The sequence below is a fragment of the Chenopodium album genome, chromosome 12 (assembly GCF_948465745.1).
Source record: "Chenopodium album chromosome 12, dcCheAlbu1.1, whole genome shotgun sequence".
Classification (NCBI taxonomy): domain Eukaryota; kingdom Viridiplantae; phylum Streptophyta; class Magnoliopsida; order Caryophyllales; family Amaranthaceae; genus Chenopodium; species Chenopodium album.
The window spans coordinates 6,918,425-6,937,384 of record NC_137845.1 but is presented as its reverse complement, the minus strand read 5'-3'; the positions used below and the strand labels follow the sequence as shown (position 1 = coordinate 6,937,384).

General features: G+C 34.2%; 2 protein-coding genes across 2 annotated transcripts; one reads left to right on the top strand and one right to left on the bottom strand.

Moving 5' to 3' along the window:
- Positions 1 to 1,302: 1,302 nt before the first annotated feature.
- LOC145570180 (protein STRUBBELIG-RECEPTOR FAMILY 6-like) lies at positions 1,303 to 8,645 on the bottom strand. The gene is made up of 16 exons (XM_081629198.1): positions 8,282 to 8,645; positions 7,055 to 7,187; positions 6,881 to 6,952; positions 6,724 to 6,789; positions 6,489 to 6,560; positions 6,327 to 6,398; positions 5,920 to 5,991; positions 5,719 to 5,784; positions 5,573 to 5,635; positions 5,180 to 5,472; positions 4,104 to 4,414; positions 3,391 to 3,659; positions 3,169 to 3,301; positions 2,556 to 2,680; positions 2,317 to 2,473; positions 1,303 to 1,537 (listed from the first exon to the last, which is right to left on the bottom strand). Exons 1-16 carry the CDS (start codon positions 8,367 to 8,369, stop codon positions 1,394 to 1,396), a joined length of 2,136 nt encoding a protein of 711 aa, XP_081485324.1. The 5' UTR covers positions 8,370 to 8,645; the 3' UTR covers positions 1,303 to 1,393.
- Positions 8,646 to 14,862: 6,217 nt separating this feature from the next.
- Positions 14,863 to 17,425, top strand: LOC145571822 (triacylglycerol lipase OBL1-like). Its single transcript, XM_081630859.1, has 5 exons — positions 14,863 to 15,247; positions 15,382 to 15,611; positions 15,908 to 15,941; positions 16,095 to 16,741; positions 16,872 to 17,425. Exons 1-5 carry the CDS (start codon positions 14,878 to 14,880, stop codon positions 17,130 to 17,132), a joined length of 1,542 nt encoding a protein of 513 aa, XP_081486985.1. The 5' UTR covers positions 14,863 to 14,877; the 3' UTR covers positions 17,133 to 17,425.
- Positions 17,426 to 18,960: the final 1,535 nt, after the last annotated feature.

Sequence of the window (18,960 nt, the reverse complement as noted above, 5' to 3'; positions counted from 1 at the left end):
CAATTTTTTCCCCACCATCTCAGGGGAACTGGGGAAGGAACCAGAATACAAGCCCATGCGATGGATGCACCACATGAAAACATGAAGTATTAATCTTTTTTCACCTTTAATACATTATATCATACAATAAGGTGATACCGAAAGGTATCCCACGAAGGTATGTAGACCTAGTTAAGGATATGTATCGGGATGTGTCAACAAATGTGAGGACATGCGGAGGGTTGACAAAAGATTTCCCTATTACAATCGGATTGCATCAAGGGTCTGCATTAAGCCCTTTTCTTTTTGCAACGGTTCTAGATGAATTAACTAGACCAATTCAAGATGAGGTTCCATGGTGTATGCTGTTCGCAGATGATATCGTTTTGGTGGATGAGACTAAGGATGGGGTTAATGTCAAGTTGGAGCAATGGAGGCAAAGGTTGGAATCTAGAGGGTTTAAGCTAAGTCGGAGTAAGACTGAATATTTGGTATGTCGTTTTGGCACTCAGAGGGGGACAAGCAATGAAGTGGTGAGTTTGGATGGAAAGGATTTGACCATGAGTGAATGTTTTAAGTACCTAGGGTCGATCATCCAGAAGAATGGTGACATTGATCAAGACGTGACCCACAGGATTAAGTCAGGGTGGCTTAAATGGAGAGCGGCCACGGGAGTGTTATGCAACCGCAGCATTCCCTTAAAGTTGAAGGGAAAATTCTACAGGACTGCCATAAGACCAGTGTTGCTCTATGGTACAGAATGTTGGGCTTCTAAGAAAGAGCATATTAAAAAGATGGAGGTTACGGAAATGCGCATGTTAAGGTGGATGTGTGGAAACACTTTAAGAGATAGAATCAGAAATGAGGTTATTCGCAAGAAAGTAGGTGTGGCGGGCATTGTAGATAAATTAAGGGAAAATCGTCTGCGTTGGTTTGGACATGTAAGACGGAGACCCGAGGGTGCACCGGTGCGAAGAGTGGAAGAGTGGGACCATGGAGGGATTAAACGAGGAAGAGGGAGACCAAAGATGACTTGGTTGGAAGGAGTGAGGAAGGATATGAAGTGCATGGATTTACGTGAGGATGAAGTTTTGGATCGTAAGGGATGGAGGAGAAAGATTTATGTTGATGACTACACGGAATAATCAAATTTGGTTCATGTTAGCCGACCCCACTTTTGGGATTAAGGCTTTGATTGATTGATTGATTGAATAAGGTGATACCGAAAATGAACATATATAAAAGGAAAGGAAAAGAAAAGAATAAATGACAGCATTCGTACCCTGAACTGAAACTTTTGTGAATGCAGAAGAAACCAGGTCGTGGAGGAGAAAAATTATGAGGTGAAGGAGAAATAAATAACTTTACTTTGGTCAGGCGGAGGATCAAATGAACAAAATTATTATACAGCCATTTAATTAACACTATCATTTGTGTCTGTGCTTTCTGATTGTCGACCAGCATTTCCAACAGTTCTTTTGCTCATGTTTGCTCGCTGAACCAATCGAACCAAAGCTTGCACCACCTCTGACATTGGTGGTCGGAACTCGGGCTCGGGCTGTTCACAAAAGCATGTTTCAGTATGTTTTAGACACAAACCTAGCAGAACCTAGATATGTATAGAATACTACGCAGAACAAACAAGTATCTAAATGGAAACCTACATCTCATGTTTCAGAAAGCAAAAGCTTACAACACTCCACGATTCATAGGTGAGTAAAGGCTCTAAGGATCTAATGGATAACTGGACGAGTTGATGCAAGATCATAAGCTGGAGGTTACAACACTGGGTTGGGTAATTTCACATGCAACATACCATATTTCCATGTAGACACTTACTGCAAGTCTTATAACGCACCTACACTGCTACACAAGTACCCACAGTTCACAAAGCATGCATTTTTGTTCTTTGACCTTCATTACCACTGATCACCACCTCTAGAGATGCGAATGAGCGGTACTGATCACTGAATTAAAGAAGGAAACCATATACTTGGAGGTGGAGATACATCTCCCAAGACATCCACTTGGAAATAGTGTGCAAACATACACAACATTAATTTACCAAAAGGGTTGTTACATTCTTCTATACTAATCTGATGGACCTGGTTGTGGTGATTCAATAATTAGCTAGGATTATGAGATTCTCTTATTCATCTATATGATATCTTCAGTGCACAAGACCACACATACAACCAAACAATATATGAGGTGCTAGGTCATTAATTCACTCCACAAAGTTTCAGGTTTTCGCCGGGATCAGCATATAAGTTCTAGCATCTGAAGTAACAGCATGTAATTCTGCACCCAAAACCAAGAAAAGGCAGTCAACAATACCTGAACACAAAGGGCAATGACATCAGCAAATCGCGACAAAGATTTCACAGGGTAGAGGCCTTCTAGAGCAGGATCCACCATTTTAGTCAAAGCATCAATGTCATGAAGCTGAGGTGTAGCCCACCGAACCAATGATTGCTCAGCCCTCGGCAACGAGCTGAATACAAAATAGATTTATTCAGAAAATCACCTTATTAAATCCTGGCTGTCCTCATTCTGTACTGATGACACAACATTACCTATCAAATGGTTTTCGTCCACTGAGAAGCTCTAACATAACCACGCCAAAACTGTAGACATCACTCTTCAAAGTATACTGACCAGAATCAGCAACTTCAGGAGCACAAGCATTATGGTTAATCGCCTGCATAAACAGCAAGAGGACATCAAAAGAAAGGGCATTAATCTTTGAGCATGTTATGAGACATAATTGTCAGCAATTATTTGCAAGAAAATCAGGATCATTATCAGAAAAAGGAGGGGGGGGGGGGGGGGGGGGGGGGGGGGGGGGGGGGACACCTTACAAACACAAAGCATCAATGACTGAAAATTTCTCAAATTATAATATCACCAAAAAGGGAAAAAAAATGAAGGGGATAAGAAATGAAGAAAATAGTATAAAGTTTGATCTAATGTTAAGATAATTTCTTAAACAGTGATCACTTAGTGCTTTTCTCCTTTTCCTCTTCATTCTCTTCCTTTTATGGTGTTACAGAGTGGACCTTTCAGTCTACTCAAACTTTAAGATACTATGATTGCATGTCCAACAAAAGACATTGTCTTGTGAGTACCATAAATGTAGGACATGCCTCATTCAAGCACAAGAACTTAGAGTATATTGTGAAAGTTTACCTGGTTTGCATTTGGAAGGAGGTTTGCCAACCCACAATCAGAAAGATGAGGATTTAGCTCCACGTCAAGTAATATGTTCTCTGATTTAAAGTTTTGATGAACAACAGATGGAGAACAAACTTCATGTAGGTACCTGGCAATGATTGGGGAATATATGTTAACGTGAATAGAGTTGAGTAAACATAGGAAAATTACACATACTGAGTCACAAAGCTGACTTACTCAAGAGCACGTGCACTTCCTAAAGCAATTTTGACACGAGTATTCCATGTCAATGGTTTACTGTACTCATCATCAAGATGTAAGAAGTCGTTCAATGAGCCATTCTTGTGGAATTCATAAATTAGCAAGTGTTGGCCATGTTCAGAACAATAGCCAACAAGCTCAGTTACATTTGGATGATGTAATTTGGATATACTCGCAACAATTTCGGTGAAATCTTCAGGATGGTTAGCTAGAACAGATGAGTCAATCTTTTTCACAGCGAGAACCTATCAAAACAACATATTATCAACAATGAGCAACTTTAATCATCATAAAGGCTTCAAACTAGCACACAATGACTTGTCACCAACTAACAGCAGTTCAATGACACTGAATGTGAAGGTTGCCAAACAACATAGGTACAATTCACATGTAAAAAATGATGAAAAAATCCAAATGTATGCCCCTTTCACCTGTCCAAGCATTAGGCCAGTCATTTCATGAAATTTTTCTGTAAGTTAAAAATTAATGTTTTTCCTTCTAGTGCACCAGACCAAATTTTTGTCAATAAATTTACAGCACTATCTTATATACAAGGGCTGAAACACACCACTCAAATCAGGAACAGCAATAATAGAATTTCTTCCATTGGCAGACTTCCCATCATTTGAGGAACAAAAAGTGGAGAATAAAAAAATAAAAAAAAATTAAAAGCACTCAAGGGCACACACCTTTCCATCATCAAATTGAGCACGATATACACGTCCAATAGACCCCTCTCCAATAAGATTTTCAATGCTGAAACTTCCAGTAGCCATCTGCAGGTCTGCTATAGAATATGATTTTACATTTTCGGGCACTGGTGTAGGAATTTTGGTGACTATAGGGCGAACAGGTTTATTTGATAAGTCTTCATCGTCAAATGATTTGTTGCGATCCAATGGAGGTGGTTTTAGAACAACTGCGGGAACTGTGTCAAGCGTGGTTGTGTTGATTGAGGATGAAGAATGAACTGACTTCAATTCCATATATTCAGGTTTACCTGATGAATTAGCATTCAAAACAGCTTGAAAGTAAGGTTTAGGAAATTAAGGAGCATAAGGCAAGTTGATACAGCAAACACAAATAGCAAATAAGCAATCTCAAAATACGATGCAGACATGCGTGGATTATATAACAACTGCAATGATTTCATTTTCATTGATTAACTTCAGTTTAGCCTTTAGGGTGAATTTCTAGCATTGCAAATGACTCCATATCTTATCTTCATCAAATTCATTCTGCTTTAGAAGCGCCACAAGTCAATGAAGCCTCCATTTGCTATACGGACACTAGGAGATTGGGCTTATAAATTTTGGATTATGTTTAGAGCTCCTACGTGTATAATCTGGACTCTTGAGACTTGCTGTTTCCAGGACATGTTGGGTTTATGTGCTTAAGCCAGGTGAGATTCAGTTATATATAAATTTATAATGTTAGCTAAGGGACGCCAATGTACAAAGCTTGGACCACACACTGGCAAAAGACTGGTTTTTTAGGTTCAGTTATCTTCATTCCTATGGTTGGGGTCTTGAGGTCTCAACTCATAATGAACTTATGCACAAGGATAGTGACATATGCTAAAAGGGGTGGATTGTGGATATGCCATATAAACATCCTCAATATCTTTTAAGGTTTATTGAGTACTTTTTTATGGCAAGAAATTACATAGTTCCAGATGATAAAAGAACCTAAAATGATATATGTTTCTCTCACTGAAGCAAGGTCCATTAAGAGAGGAAAAAGAACCACAATAAGAGTGAATTACCTTCAACGTCATTCGAAGCAGGAGCAACAAAAGGCTTATGTATGTCTACCTTCTCTACATCAGGGGATGGCCTCCGTATTCTTCTCTTAAATAATATAAATCCTACTACTGCTACAACTACGACAATAGCCAAAATAATTCCAACTATAGCACCAGCACTGATACCAGATTTTCCATCCCCAGAACTCGAACTATCAGACGATTTTCCGTGATTCCCAGATTTGTGATGATTGGCATGCGATCCAGGTGGAGCTGGGGGTGCTGGCCCAGAGCTCCATGAGTTACCATCTTTCCTGTGAGGGAATAAAACTCCACTTAGTTTAAAAGAACCACAAAAGTTCCACTTAGTTTAAAAAGACCACAAACACAGATGAGGTATCCATCAACTCTTACTGTATATTAATATTTTGTAACTGCCTTGGAACCCAGCCAGTGAAACGGTTATTCGCAATATTCCTATAAAACGAGAAATAAAATATCAAGATATATGTATTGGTAATTCTACTACTTAAATTATTTTCATATACAAGTATACTAACAAATTCTCCAGAGGTAGATCTCCTAGGACATCAATTGTGCCTGTGAACTGGTTATTTTGCACATTCCTGCATTACAGCAGCAAGTCAATCAGTCATACTACATATAAAGAACACGTGTGTACTGTGTAGCACTGTCCACAAAGGCAAGTAAATTGAGAAGTAATACAGAAAGGCAGAAAGCTAAATAGAAGAGGCACTAACAAGATTTTCAAACTGGTCAAGGAGCTCATTGTTTGTGGAAGATCACCTGTGAGAGCATTGTTCGCGAGATTTCTGAAATAGAAAATAATAAATATTTAGTGAGCTATCATCTACAAGGTTCTGTCTCAATAAGATTTGTAACAGCCGAAGTATTCAAGTAGTTTTACCAGCAGATTAGATTAGCTTCTATATTTGATTTCGGAAATACAAAAGAATGGAAAGTATCATTCATAAAGCTAACTGAAACTACTTGAACTCCGGAAAGTAATAGATCATGCAAGTAAAAGAAGTCAATTCACAATATTGAATACTATTTCACAATGTAAATTATCATTTCAGCCCATAAATACAAATAGATGTATTTGCAAATACATATAGTTAGCAAAAGGATAGAGAGGATTACTCACATATTGGAGAGTGAAGTAAGCTGTGAAAAGTCGACATTCAGCTGTCCATTAAATTGATTTTGGCTGAGGTCTCTATCCTCATTCACAGAAACGAACCTTAGTCAGGTCTGTCGTAGAATATGACATCAAATAGAAAAATTGGTCAAAGGGCAAGCAACTTACAGATGCACCAAAGGTTTCATAGTTGAAATTGAATAAGGTACTGCACCATTGAAATTGCAACCAGCAAGGTTTCTGCAGAAAAAACAATAGCCTAAGAACCATCTGGAACTCCAGTAAGCAAGAAAGCCAAAAATCGAGATAGGAGATAGGAAAACAACTGCAGTTTCTGTAACAACATTCACTTCTCAAAAGAGTTGAAACAATGGAAGGCAAAAGTCTAAGCAAAAGTGCTTACAGTCGTTGCAAATTTGGAGGAAGGTTATAAGGTACCGTGCCTCCAAAATTATTATGGCTTATATCACTGCAAACATTATCACAAAATCATGAGACAATGTACATAAGATACAGGAGATATTAAAAATAAAAGTGCAAAAAAAATATAACTGTATTACAAGTCAGTCAAAGATGTCAAACTCGTAAGCTGAAAACCTATTGACCCAGTAAGTCCAAGATTTGGTATTTTTCTGCACAAAGAATTGTATAATACCAGAATTAGAACACAAAAGCTTTTACAGATGATTAAACATTGCAATAACAGCAATACAATGCATAAAACCGACTCTTACATTTGTGTTACCCTTGAGCCTGAGCATGTAACACCCTTCCATGACTGACCACATGGATCACCACCACTAGCAGTCCATCCCGTAAGCTGTGAAGGCGAATTCATGCTGCTAAACATGACATTAAGAGCAGAAGCTGCAAATTGAAGAGAGAATCAACATCACATATATGTCTTAATCAATAAGAACTGGCAAAAACTCCCCGGTTGGTTTTTCATTTAATCCATCATATTGATCACATTGATCAACTTTCAGCAATTTTAGTCAGACTTAGTCAAGCAGAAAATGCAATAACTTTTATTTCTGAAATCAATAACACCATCAAGATCGTCCTAACAACCATCGTTACTCTAATCATCCTTATTTGAAGAAGCTCAGAACAATGCCTCTAAACAAGCCAGTTGTGATGAAGTAGGGAAAATATAGCTGCATTCATAACAACCACCATATGGCCCGTTTCGTAGGTGGTAATACACAGCGACAATGGAGATGATTTCATGGGTTAATAGCATATGAACTATAACTTTATTAGCACATATACAAAATTATTCTCATTACCACCTTCCACCGACGAAACGAACCATACATGTACTAGAATGCTGCACTAGGCAAATTGGCACAAAAGATCTATGAGAAACTCAATTGTCCACACCCCAGAAAAACCCATTGATTAGTAAGAATATCATCATGATCATCAGCATATGAACACCCTTTGACCAATAATTTCAGTAACCGAAATAAAGAAAATTCCTCTCTTTTTTTAAAAAAAAAAGAGAAAAAAAGAGAAACCAAATTCATTGTAAGCTTGCCAGCTTGGATAAACTAGATCACTATACTCATTGTAGCAATCAGTGTCATCAATCACCGGCATTCCATCAAAATTCCCACCTCAAAAAAATAAAAAATTAAATAAAAAATAAACCCAGAAAATCCCAATGCAAAAATCAAGCCAATATTTACATGACAAACATCAGCAAGCATAAACCACATCTTTAATCAAAACCCCAAAAAAAAAAAAAAGAATAAAAGAATCAATCTTTACAATTAAATCCCACAAAAAAAATTAAAAAGTGCAAAAAAAATTGAATGTCAGCAGCTAAAATCGATTAAAATTTCAAAACCCAGAAACCAATTCAATCTAAAAAGCAAAATTAACAGCAACCCAGATGAACAAAACAAGTAAAAAAGCAGATAAAATCAAAATTAGCTCAAAAACAAAAAAGAACTAACCATCAGATTGATCTGTGTCACCATTAATGAAGCTTGGACTAAACACCAAAATGCTGATAATCAGGAGCCTCCAAAGCTCCATCATCATCTCTCAATTATTTTCTCTCTCTAAAAATTCTCTCTCCAAAAATTCTCTCTCTATCCACCTCTTTCTTCCCTTCCAGTGAAGACTAAACAGACAAACAGTGATGGCCTGCTCTATTTTTAATTTCTATTTTTTTTTTTAATTAATTGAATGATTAAATAATAAATCTAATTTCTTGGGTATAATTCCATAATTTGTTTACTAAGTAAAATTTGGAGTAATTTTCGTTGTAATTTCTGACCGACGAATTGAACAGTAAACAAGAAGAGAACAGTTCTCTAAATTTTGCCCGTGTATATGTAAAGCTGGCAGGCACGATAGACTAGAAGAATCCCAAGCCACAGAAAGTACCCGCATTTTTATTCATTTTTTTTTTTTTTGTTTTTTTTATATGGAATTTTGTCAAAATTACCTAAAAATTAAAATAAATAAAATTACTGTATTTTTCTTGTTTCTTTCAAATTTTTCATTGTTCTGTTCTAGGGGTTGGATTTTAGTAAATTTTGTTTGTTTCTTTTCTTGGAATTCTGACTTTGAAAGTGGTAAATTGGTAATGCCTTTTGCTCTCGAAAAGATTTTGACACTACCTAAATTTATTCTAGGACAATTTACTAGGTTTTGTGACTAAAGTAATGAAAATTGTGACTTAAAAAATAATTTTTATAAAATTGTTGTTTGACTAAGGGCCTATTCTGATTAACTGAACTGAACTCATTGGAGCTGAATTGAACTAAACTGAACTGAACTAAACTAAATATTTTATGAGAAGGAAATTAAGAACTGAACTAAACTAAACTTATTGGAACTGAACTGAACTGAACTGAACTGAAAATAATCTGATGAGAACCGGCCCTAATTTATTCTGTATAGGGTACAATTTACTCGTGTATTTGTAAATTACTCCATTCTTTCCATAAAGATTGTTAAAGAATACACTTTATATTCAAATAATATTAATATTTGAGTGTGTCTACGTCTAATTGTTAGCTTAAAAAAAAGTAATATTTTGAACATATATATGAAGACGTACGAATGACTATTTATTGTGAGTAAGATATAGTAAGATTTTTTTTATTTCTTCCATACATGTATTCATGTATACTTGTATTGTACTATTGTAGATTACATTGATCAAATTGATGTTTGTAACTAGTGTCAAAATGACAATTCAAAGTAACAATATTTGTGAAACAAATGGGGTTTGTGAGTGTGTCACCAAATTTATTCCAGTGTTCTAGCAATCTTATTTGTTACATATCAAGAACTTTTTTTTTTTTTTTGTTTGCTCTCAGCCAATCAAATTCTACAATTATGAACAAATAATTTATGCTATAAATATAAATAATTACCATTATTTGAGCATTAAATACACACTCCGTTAATGAGCTTCAATACACTATTACCATCAAATTAAGTTTTTGTTTTACACTCAAGTGTGTCATGTCTTGTACATTTATTGATAATGAATTCTTAGCTCTCCCAAGTCTATAATTAATAATCGTCATTCCATTGTCATTTTAAAAAATTGATAAAAGTAAAATAGTGCATGTAAGAATAAAATAGTCGCCTTTATACCATTTATAGTATGAGACAAAATCAGAGAAACATTAAAAAGTGGAATATGGAGCAATTTTAAATAGACAGAGTAATTGAAAATTTGAAAGGCCAAACTACAAAAGGGTAAGTTGAACATGACTACTAGAGGATGCAAGTAGATGACATGTTCACGAGAAACACTCCAAAGTAGTGGAGTAGAAGTAAAAAAAAGAAATCTTTTTAATTAAATACAGCTTCAACCATAATGATTTGCTGACTTTCTCAGATCTAAATACCCTAATCTTTCATTTTGGCACTAATTAATGAGATTACACTGTCATTTCAGAGCATAATTACTACTAGTAACAACTTTAATGAATTTAATTAGTATTAATACTGAGCAATATTAAAAAGCAATTTAAAAAAAAAAAAAAAAAGAAAGAAAGAAAAATGTAGGGAAATCTAAGGAATTGTTTGTTGGATGACAAGTGGGATACTTTCCTTAGTTAATAATCACCTTCTTTTACTTCACTTATGCTCTATTTTATTTGGCTAAATTCTTTTGGTATGTTGCCTTTTAAGATTTTATCTGTGGTAGGTAGAGATCAGATCATAGATCTCAATTTTCTGGGTTTCTTAATTTAGTAGTATATTGGTTTATTTACTTTTGCAAGAAAACATAAGTGCACAGATCGAATAGAAGTTGCCAAAATATATGTATAGACCGACTATGAAACAATCTTTTGATTCCTAGTATAAATTGTTGATTTTTGTATTCACCCTAAAATAAATTATAAGGAGTACATTATATAATAGGCCAACCACCTATATAATAGTAAAATATACAAAGTACTAGGTAAGAATTCTAAGAATGCATCATATCGGACCAACACCTTGCACAATCCAGCTTGAATTAATAGGCAAGGAGGGCAAGAACCCTTAAAAGTAGGGAGAGGGTAAAAGAATGTAAACCTCTAGAGATCAATGATCATTAATCCCTCAATCTCGAGATGATATTATCTCAAAAATACCGTACTTAATAAGTAAAAGCAAATTTGACAAGCTAAGGTACATCGTACCTTTAGTTGAATCCAACGCAAGGGTAAAGTATATCATATTTGTCCGATTTAATTGTAATTATGGGCGAGGATGTTTTGTAACCTTGTAGAAACATATTGTCAATTTTATATGGTAATAATGAAATTGAAGAAATTTTCAATTTAGTGATTAATTATAGGTGTAATTCACTTTTTTATATTTTATGTATATTTTAACTTTTTAATTCACCATTATCATTTCCTACATTATTACTTATTAGTGGAATAATCTCCCTACCTACATTACTAATATTCCTTTATACGGTGGTCGCAACAAATTCTTCTATCAACAAAGTCAAAGACGTTCGGTAAAGTGTAAGCATAATAATTTAATTTTTTTGAAGAATAGTTATAAAGCATCCATATCAGTAGTTGAGGTTATTACTAAGGTACAGCTAGCTAATTACATAAAATGATTATGATTATCCAAGCCAATTAAAGAATAAGTATATGTTCTTACAATAAGGTTTTATATAAGTGTTTTAAGTTTGGTAGGTATATAATTAATTCATTAATTGACTATGAGAATATTACAAATGGTCATCCATTCCACAATCAATTATATATTAACAAGACAAGATTACGCAAAATCCATCATTTCAATAGGTAAATCATAATATTAAGACTACGCGGAAACAAATATTCAACTTTCACTTCTTCAAAAAAAAAAAATATTCTACTTTCACGTAGTTTTCTTTAAATATGATTGGAACAACATATATATATATATGGTAGGTGAGTGTCCCTTTTCTTTCATTTTTGGTTTTAGTATTAGAAAAGCCAATAATAGTTGGTGCATAGCTTACCACACCATCTAATTAAGAATTAATAAAACTTTCGCGACAAATTTGGGAGTTGCATCTAGTCTAGAATCATAATAAGGGACTAAGGGGAAGTGAGGGATAGTTCAAGTAGTTAGATCTTTCGTCCCGATGATCCTAGGATTGATTCTCTTCCCCGCTCTTGTGGCTCACTAAGTCACTAAACACTAAAAAAAATTAAATAAGAAGGGACAAGGGAGGTATATGAAATTAAAACTAACGTTTTTCTTGTGTATTGTGTTTGTGTTAGGAGCTATTAATTCCCAGAGTAAAAGACTAAAAGTTGCTAGCACTTGGAAAATGAGTAGGGTTGATTTTCGACTTGAATTTGAGCTTGAATCTAATAAATTCAAAAATAAAATTTGATTTGTGTAGTTTGAGTCCAATCCAATTTGAATTTTGATTTGCTCCCTTTAATTTTTTGATTGAAACACTCATCTAGTTTTCTTATAAGAAGTATTGAGTTCAGTCCAATCCATTAATAAAAAGAATCCAATATGAATTACTAAATTGGTTTAGATTAGATTAAAATTACAATGACTTTCACCCATTAATTTAAGTCAGTTTTAAAATAAAAGAGTTTCACTTGTATAGCTGCATCCATTGTTTGAATTGGATGATAGTGAGTTAAATGAATGATGCACTATTATTTACTTATACAATTATAATCGTATGTTTTTAAAAAAAATAAAAAATTAATACTCAATTGCTCCTACCATCCTTAAGAGGAATACATTTTTCTGAAATAAAAGTGGTATAAATTTGGAAATTTCCTATTAAGCTAGGCATATACAATTAGCAATTGGTTATTTAGAAGCTAAGATTAGACATATAGTTCGCCACTGATTTTTGCATGGTCCCACTCAGAATTTGAAATCCCATGTTAGTGTCAAGTGTATGTCCATAATTGTTTTAACGGTCATGCCGGTAGTGATGGTATATTTCCCTGTTCCTCAAGGAACATAATATTCATCTTCCTTGATTAGATAGTGGAAGTGCTTTTTCATTGCTAATGATTAGGACAAATTAAAACATAAAACATGATTACACAACGCAATTAGTAACTAACTATTTTTAAATAGTTTCTTAATTATAAGGATAACCGACCAGTATTATAATACTCCATACATAATAGTTACAATCCTCCTAACTAACCCTAGAATCAAAAGATATCCTAGAATTTTAAAAAGTTAGCTAAAATACAATACATAGTATTTGCTAATAAATTACATATCCACAAAAAAAATGTATTATGCGATATCTCATTATAAACAGACTAGTATAAACTCGGTCCATCGGTTGAAATTGTAACTTTTGGAGGCTCTGTTTCCACTAGTTTGTAGCTCAACACCACTTTATTTGAAGGTTCAGTATCTTCTAGGTTCTACGGTTCTACCCTTTCCATTCCAAATAGACTGGCTTATCCAAAATGCTTTGTGTTGTGTGCACACTATACAAACATTGCTAAAAACTATTGAAGCGATGCCCACGTCTTTTCTTGTCCATGCATCTCCAGTAGTACTATGTAAAGTGGTACGGCTACTTAGTGGTGGCCACGCAGTTTGGCAAGAAAAGGATTTAGGGAACAATATGACATGCTTAATTACGTTACTTCACATCATCATTAATTTATTTTGGTCAATGTAGAGTTTAGACGTTCCTTGGGTTACCTATCATATCAAATATAATTGTTATTATATAAATTGTTTATTAAATTAAACTTGTGTTATTGATTAGAAGTTGATTATTGTTCCAAAAAAAAAAAAAAAAAAGTTGCTTAAATTTTTTAAAACATATGCTCTTGATTAAGAACTCGTGCATGTTAGCATGTATAATTGTAGGAAATGTACAGTGTGGTATATTTTGACTAATGGAAAATTAAAACAATAAGAAATTATGTCAACTACACAATTTTATGATTTGAAATTTTCAAGGTTGTATAAGGGGTCAGTAATTGAAAACTTTCCTTTTAAAATCGTATCGTACATTCTAATCGTGGACCTTTGTATCATTTTTTCATCTCTAGTAGAGAATAGGGAATTAGGGATAATGCAAAAATTGTACAGTGGCAAACCTCTTCAACAAAAGATAAGATTGTGCTAACACAAATAAATTACCAAACAAACATGTGAGAAAGCTAAGTTAAAGGCCCATATGTCCACATCTGCTCATTATGTCTATGCAAGTAAAAGACTAAAAGCCCATTTAGTAAAGCCCGTACTTAGCCAAACAAAAACTCATTTAATATGTTTTTGTTTTTGTAGCATTATGTATTTATGTCATGAATCAATAAGGGTGTGTCCATTGTCCAATGTGCAATTCCACATGTCCAACTTAGTAACTTACCTTATATAGCAATCAGCAACTTCGCAGAACGTTATTAGCACAAAGGAAACACGTAATGACATGAAAGTGTAACTATTAAGCGCACAAAAACTTATTAACACTAGTACACTACTCAAACACCACACAATTACAGAAAAATGTTATTGATCCGTTACAATTTACAAATTACTGCGAGTATATGTCATCTCCAAACCCCAAAGCAATTTCATTTATAGATTATGATTCGCATAAATGGAAAAATCATAATTACAAGCTAATTAAAAAGTCAAACAACATCTATATATCTATAATAAATTAATAATGGTTATTTTCAAAAACAATACAGTAATACCATATCTAGTTAAAAGACATAATTCACCTAAATTTGTTTTTATTATGTTTTTTATTCTTTTTGGAGAAGGAAGGAGCGAGAAATTTCTTAGTAATTACGAGTAACAGATAAGAACAGAAGAAGAATGACAGGTTTAGATGTTCACATTACAAATGTACAACGCTCATGGAACCCTTTTTACTATCTTCACCTCACTTCCTTGCCAATCCAATGCGTGCACGTTACGGGACCCCTCCTCGTGTAACATACGAGTACATATATATGCATGCATAATACACTACTAATTATAAACAACTAAATATCATCAATTATATATTTCTTTTCCCTAAAAAAAAAAAATTAATAAAGAAGAAGAAGATCAGATCATCCAGAAGAGATCGATGAACGGCGGGGATGAGTGGAGGTATATGATCGTACGGCCAGAAAAGGCTGGAATTAGGGATTTATGGAAGTTTTGGAGAAAGGGAGACATAAAAAGTGGGTCCAAATTTATATTGAGTAATGGTTGTTGTGATGATGATGATGATAATGTTGAAGAAGATGATTATGAAAAATTAGATTTAGAAGAGTGGGGGTTATTGTTTGATGGGAAGGATAATAGATGGGTGATAATTGTATCAATTTTAGTAAGAAGGTTGATTAAATTATTTGGTAAACCCTTGGAATTATTTGGTAATTTTGTGGATTTCTCCCTTAATCTCCTTTCTCTTAATGGCAATCTCTTTGGGCTTGCCCCCAACTTTCTCCAAGGTATATTATGTTTCCCGGTTTGACTTTATTTGACAATCAGTTGTTGGTTATTAGTGTAATTTGCGCAACTTATGAGTGTGTTACATATAAATGCATGCATTGTGTTGTGTGTAGCTAATATAAAGCAAATGCAGGTAAGGTGGTGATTCCAGAAAGAGGCACAACGACATTCATAAGCTCAATTGGACATTTGGATGGACGAATCGACTTGAACAAGACAGATAATTTTGGAGAAGGATCATCATCAAGTAATTCGAGAATAGAGATAGAGAACAATTCACTTATGGACCTTTGTGTTATGGCATCAAAGTTAGCTTATGAAAATGCTAGCGTGGTCAAAGAGGTTGTGGTTAACCATTGGAAGGCAAGTGCCTCTTCCTTTTCGATCTCTAACTAAGATTATGATCCTAGATTTTGGTTACCACTTAGTCATTGGCCATCCCGTAGATGTTTTATCAACTAAGATAGTCGACATTCATATCAGATAAAACAATAGTTGACTAAGATAGCTGACATTTAATGAAATGTGGCTAATGGCTAGCTAATATTATGATTACAAATTGAATTAAAAGGGATATATGAAGTTCGTTTTGTTCTCCTTATTATTCGATCAAATTAAATCTGTTACTAATTTTCGTTTCAAATTAAATTTTGAAGCAGATGCATTTTGTGGAGTTTTATGATGGTTGGAATGGTAAGTTGTTTAGTGAGTACTATAGTGAGTTATGAGCTTCGGGTAACTATTATCATTAATATTGTTAATTATTCATTAGTCAACAATCTAATTTGTGAAATTGTTTATAATCCATGTATGAAATTGTCTATCGTTGTATCTTTATTTTGACAGATTACCAGCAGGAGAAGTCCACCCAAGTGTTCATCCTATGCGACAAACCAGAAGATGCTAATTTCATACTAATCAGCTTCAGAGGAACTGAACCTTACGACGCTGATGATTGGAGCACAGATTTCGACTACTCATGGTACGAGATCCCAGAGCTAGGAAAGCTTCACATGGGTTTCTTAGAAGCCTTAGGTTTAGGCAACCGAGCTGATACCCCTACATTCCGACATAACCTCCTACAGAAGAACATCAATGTTGCTTCCACCCCGGATATGGCAGAGTTAACAGCCTACATTGCTGTCAAAACCAAGCTCAAGGAATTATTACAACAGCATAAGAACGCGAAATTTGCTGTCACAGGACATAGCCTAGGCGGGGCTCTTGCAATCTTGTTTGTCACGGTGTTGATCTTACATGAGGAGATTGAAATGATGGAGAGGTTGTTGGGTGTGTACACTTTTGGACAGCCAAGGATCGGAGATAGTAAGCTAGGGATGTTCGTGGAAGAACGACTTAATAAGCCTAAGATTAGGTACTTTGGAGTTGTTTACTGCAATGATGTTGTTCCTAGGCTGCCTTATGATGATAAAACATTCTTGTATAAGCATTTTGGTGTTTGCCTCTACTATAACAGCTTTTACACTAAGCAGGTACATAGAAAACACCCTACTCGTACTGTATGTATATATGTCTATATGTCCTGTTAATCTTTATAATATCGATCTTTTTATGAAATAATTATATCTGATGCTTTATTTTGGTATGTGCATGAACTTGAAGCAAGTGAAAGAGGAGCCGAACAAAAACTTTTACGGGATGAGGTACCTGATTCCGGCACACTTGAACGCGGCGTGGGAGTTGATCAGGGCCTTGACAATGTGTTATGTGTATGGAACAGATTATAAAGAGGACTGGTATTCGATTTTCATGAGGGTTGTAGGATTAGTTCTACCAGGTATTTCTGCTCATAGCCCGAGGGATTATGTCAATTCAGTGAGGCTAGGTAGAGAACACAACATTCAAATGTCCTCTCTTGATTAACTTTTTTTTTTTTTTTTTCTCTTGATTAACTTATTAATTGGAGTGTGTTTAATATTCAAATGTCATTAATTAGAGTGTTCTTGATTTAATATTCAAATCACTTTTCCTTCTCTCTTATGAGTCTTATCCCATTTTCCTTTACTCTTATGAGTCTTATCCCTTTTCTTAATTCTCTTTCATCCTATTGTAAAAAAAAAAATTAATAAAAAAATAAAAAAATTCTCTTTCATCTATTTTCTTCTTTACCTCAGTTGTCAATCTTTATAGGGCTTACACTAGTATTCTTACTGGTAGGGCCCATTAACTTTTTAATTGCACTCATTAAATAGATTTCATCTTTTAAAAGGTGATTATTCTATATTGTGTTTAATTTTTGGTTGGTTTGTGTGGCGAGGTTTTTCATAATCTCCATAAATATCTAGAGCATCACATGAGTATTTTTTTTACCTAAATGGCTATGTATAAGTGGATTTCATACTATATTAGTGTTAACTCACAAACTGTAAGGATTTAGATAAAGTTTTTTTTTTTTAAATTAATTAAGGTGATTGTTAATTGATCGAATCATGAAGTATCCATGCTAGTTTAAGCATGATATTTAGTAAGGTCATGAGACAAGACACTTTACAACCTTAATTTACGCAAAATGTCTAACATTCTTTGATGATATTTAAGTATGTGAGCGAAGAGAAATTCTCAACCTCGCTCTAACTATAATAATGTAATATGGTACTAGTATCAAATAATCATCAATGGAATTGATCTAACCATTGCTTTATAATTTTATTTCTCAATAATATAATTTTAGATAAAAATTAAATAAAAAATAATCATTGCTTTATGAATTTTTTTTTACATGAAAAATGAGTTAGAAGTTAAACTCCACTACTCCAGGTCACAACCAAAAAAACAGTCAGAAATTAAAAAACGTACAAGCAATATAAAACCTTTCATCTGGTTTGGCTATTGTAATGAATTCCCTTGCATAGTTGTTACCAATAAAAAATAATTCATGTGTCTTATAGGTATCTGAAAAATGCTTACAAGAACGTGTAAAGTCTTGCAATAGAAATTTGATAATATAAACTGTTACTTGTATAATGGAGGCAAGAAAAAACAAATAAAACAAGAAAAATACTTAGATTTACATGTTTCACCAACAATGTGATGGTCAGGTCCACAAACAAGCGAGAGTAATAATTTTATTGATCTAGGGGAAAACATAATACAGATTCAGAACAGATTTGATACCAATAATAGAAATTAGATTGATTGTTTCTCGGATTTCTAATGTAATCTCTTTCATAACTCACAGTCGAAAAATACACAAAAGATTCTTATATTTTTGAATAATCACTCAACTAATGTCATCATGGCTAGGAAATAACCTAGGAGTGAGTATTTATAATATCCCCTAAACTAGGAAAGATAAGCTTTAATTAAGGAAATAAAGCTCACAGACAAACCGACTAAAATCGGCCAAAAACCCTAGGCATGGGCGTGTTGGAACATTTATAGATAAATGTGCTTATGAGTTCATATATGAGGTTTATATTATGCTAGGTGTTGAGGAGGATTAGTATAATGATTATACTTAGAGGTATGGCAAAGCAAGATGTATTAAAGTGACTATACAAGGCAAAATTGACTAATTTGTGCTTCGCCCTAGCTGCCAGGGCAAGGGTGCCCTATAGGGCGAGCATGAGTAAGATAGTCAATTATCTCAATTTCATTGAGATGTTACTCGAGCCCGGTAGGGGGCCCTTGTCCGGTCTGCCAGGGCAAGGTTCAAAACTGACGGTTTTTGACAGTTTTGAATGTATTGCTT

Excerpts from the sequence above, each read along its gene's own strand:
- LOC145570180 (XM_081629198.1), bottom strand. The coding sequence starts at position 8,369 with ATGATGATGGAGCTTTGGAGGCTCCTGATTATCAGCATTTTGGTGTTT. Across the intron at positions 7,188-8,281 it reads TGACACAGATCAATCTGATG|CTTCTGCTCTTAATGTCATG; the intron begins GTTAGTTCTTTT and ends TTCAATTTGCAG. Across the intron at positions 1,538-2,316 it reads TCATTGCCCTTTGTGTTCAG|CCCGAGCCCGAGTTCCGACC; the intron begins GTATTGTTGACT and ends TTTTGTGAACAG.
- LOC145571822 (XM_081630859.1), top strand. The coding sequence starts at position 14,878 with ATGAACGGCGGGGATGAGTGGAGGTATATGATCGTACGGCCAGAAAAG. Across the intron at positions 15,248-15,381 it reads TGCCCCCAACTTTCTCCAAG|GTAAGGTGGTGATTCCAGAA; the intron begins GTATATTATGTT and ends AAGCAAATGCAG. Across the intron at positions 16,742-16,871 it reads ACAGCTTTTACACTAAGCAG|CAAGTGAAAGAGGAGCCGAA; the intron begins GTACATAGAAAA and ends ATGAACTTGAAG.